Raw genomic sequence first — 472 nt, 5'->3', positions numbered from 1 at the left:
CCCGAAGACGACCCAGAAGGAAGCACCATATCTCCCCCCGCCTTAAAAAAACGACCCTAAAAACACGAGAACCCAGAACAACCTACCGCTTGGCGCTCATCCACCGGGTCAGGAGCGGCGTCGGCGAGGGCCTTCAGCTCAGCAAACTTGAGGAGGAATTCCTGCGTCTGATGGAGCACGTTGTCATCTCTGGGAAGGTGAGGCTGTGCCAGGGACTAGGGAGGGAAACGGGGGACATTAGACCCACTTTACTAAGCCATTAGGAAAGCTCTGAAGTATTCAGATATCCAAAGAGTTCATCAGCGAAGAGAAACCCATTCATGCAAGAAGGAGTCACCCGGAAGTGGTCGACGGACCTAACTTCACTCGCAAACCTCCTTCCTCCATGCTATTGTCAGTCTACTCTTATTTTTACAGTACAACGGTGAAGGATAACCTCTGGCTGAAGCACATGATGGACAGATGAACACGG

At 51.7% G+C, this 472-nt stretch overlaps 1 protein-coding gene across 1 annotated transcript in view; it reads right to left on the bottom strand.

Annotated features, from left to right (window-relative positions):
• The window catches only part of LOC119591860 (translation initiation factor IF-2-like), a 2,014-nt gene that overhangs the window by 822 nt on the left and 720 nt on the right, over positions 1–472 (bottom strand). Inside the window, exon 3 of the mRNA XM_037940602.1 lies at positions 87–215. Coding sequence (XP_037796530.1) covers positions 87–215 — 129 coding nt within the window. The remainder of the gene's footprint in view (positions 1–86; positions 216–472) is intronic.

This window comes from Penaeus monodon, chromosome 29 (assembly GCF_015228065.2).
Source record: "Penaeus monodon isolate SGIC_2016 chromosome 29, NSTDA_Pmon_1, whole genome shotgun sequence".
NCBI lineage: Eukaryota > Metazoa > Arthropoda > Malacostraca > Decapoda > Penaeidae > Penaeus > Penaeus monodon.
The sequence above is the reverse complement of the archived record's forward strand: the minus strand, read 5'-3'. Positions and strand labels throughout refer to the sequence as shown.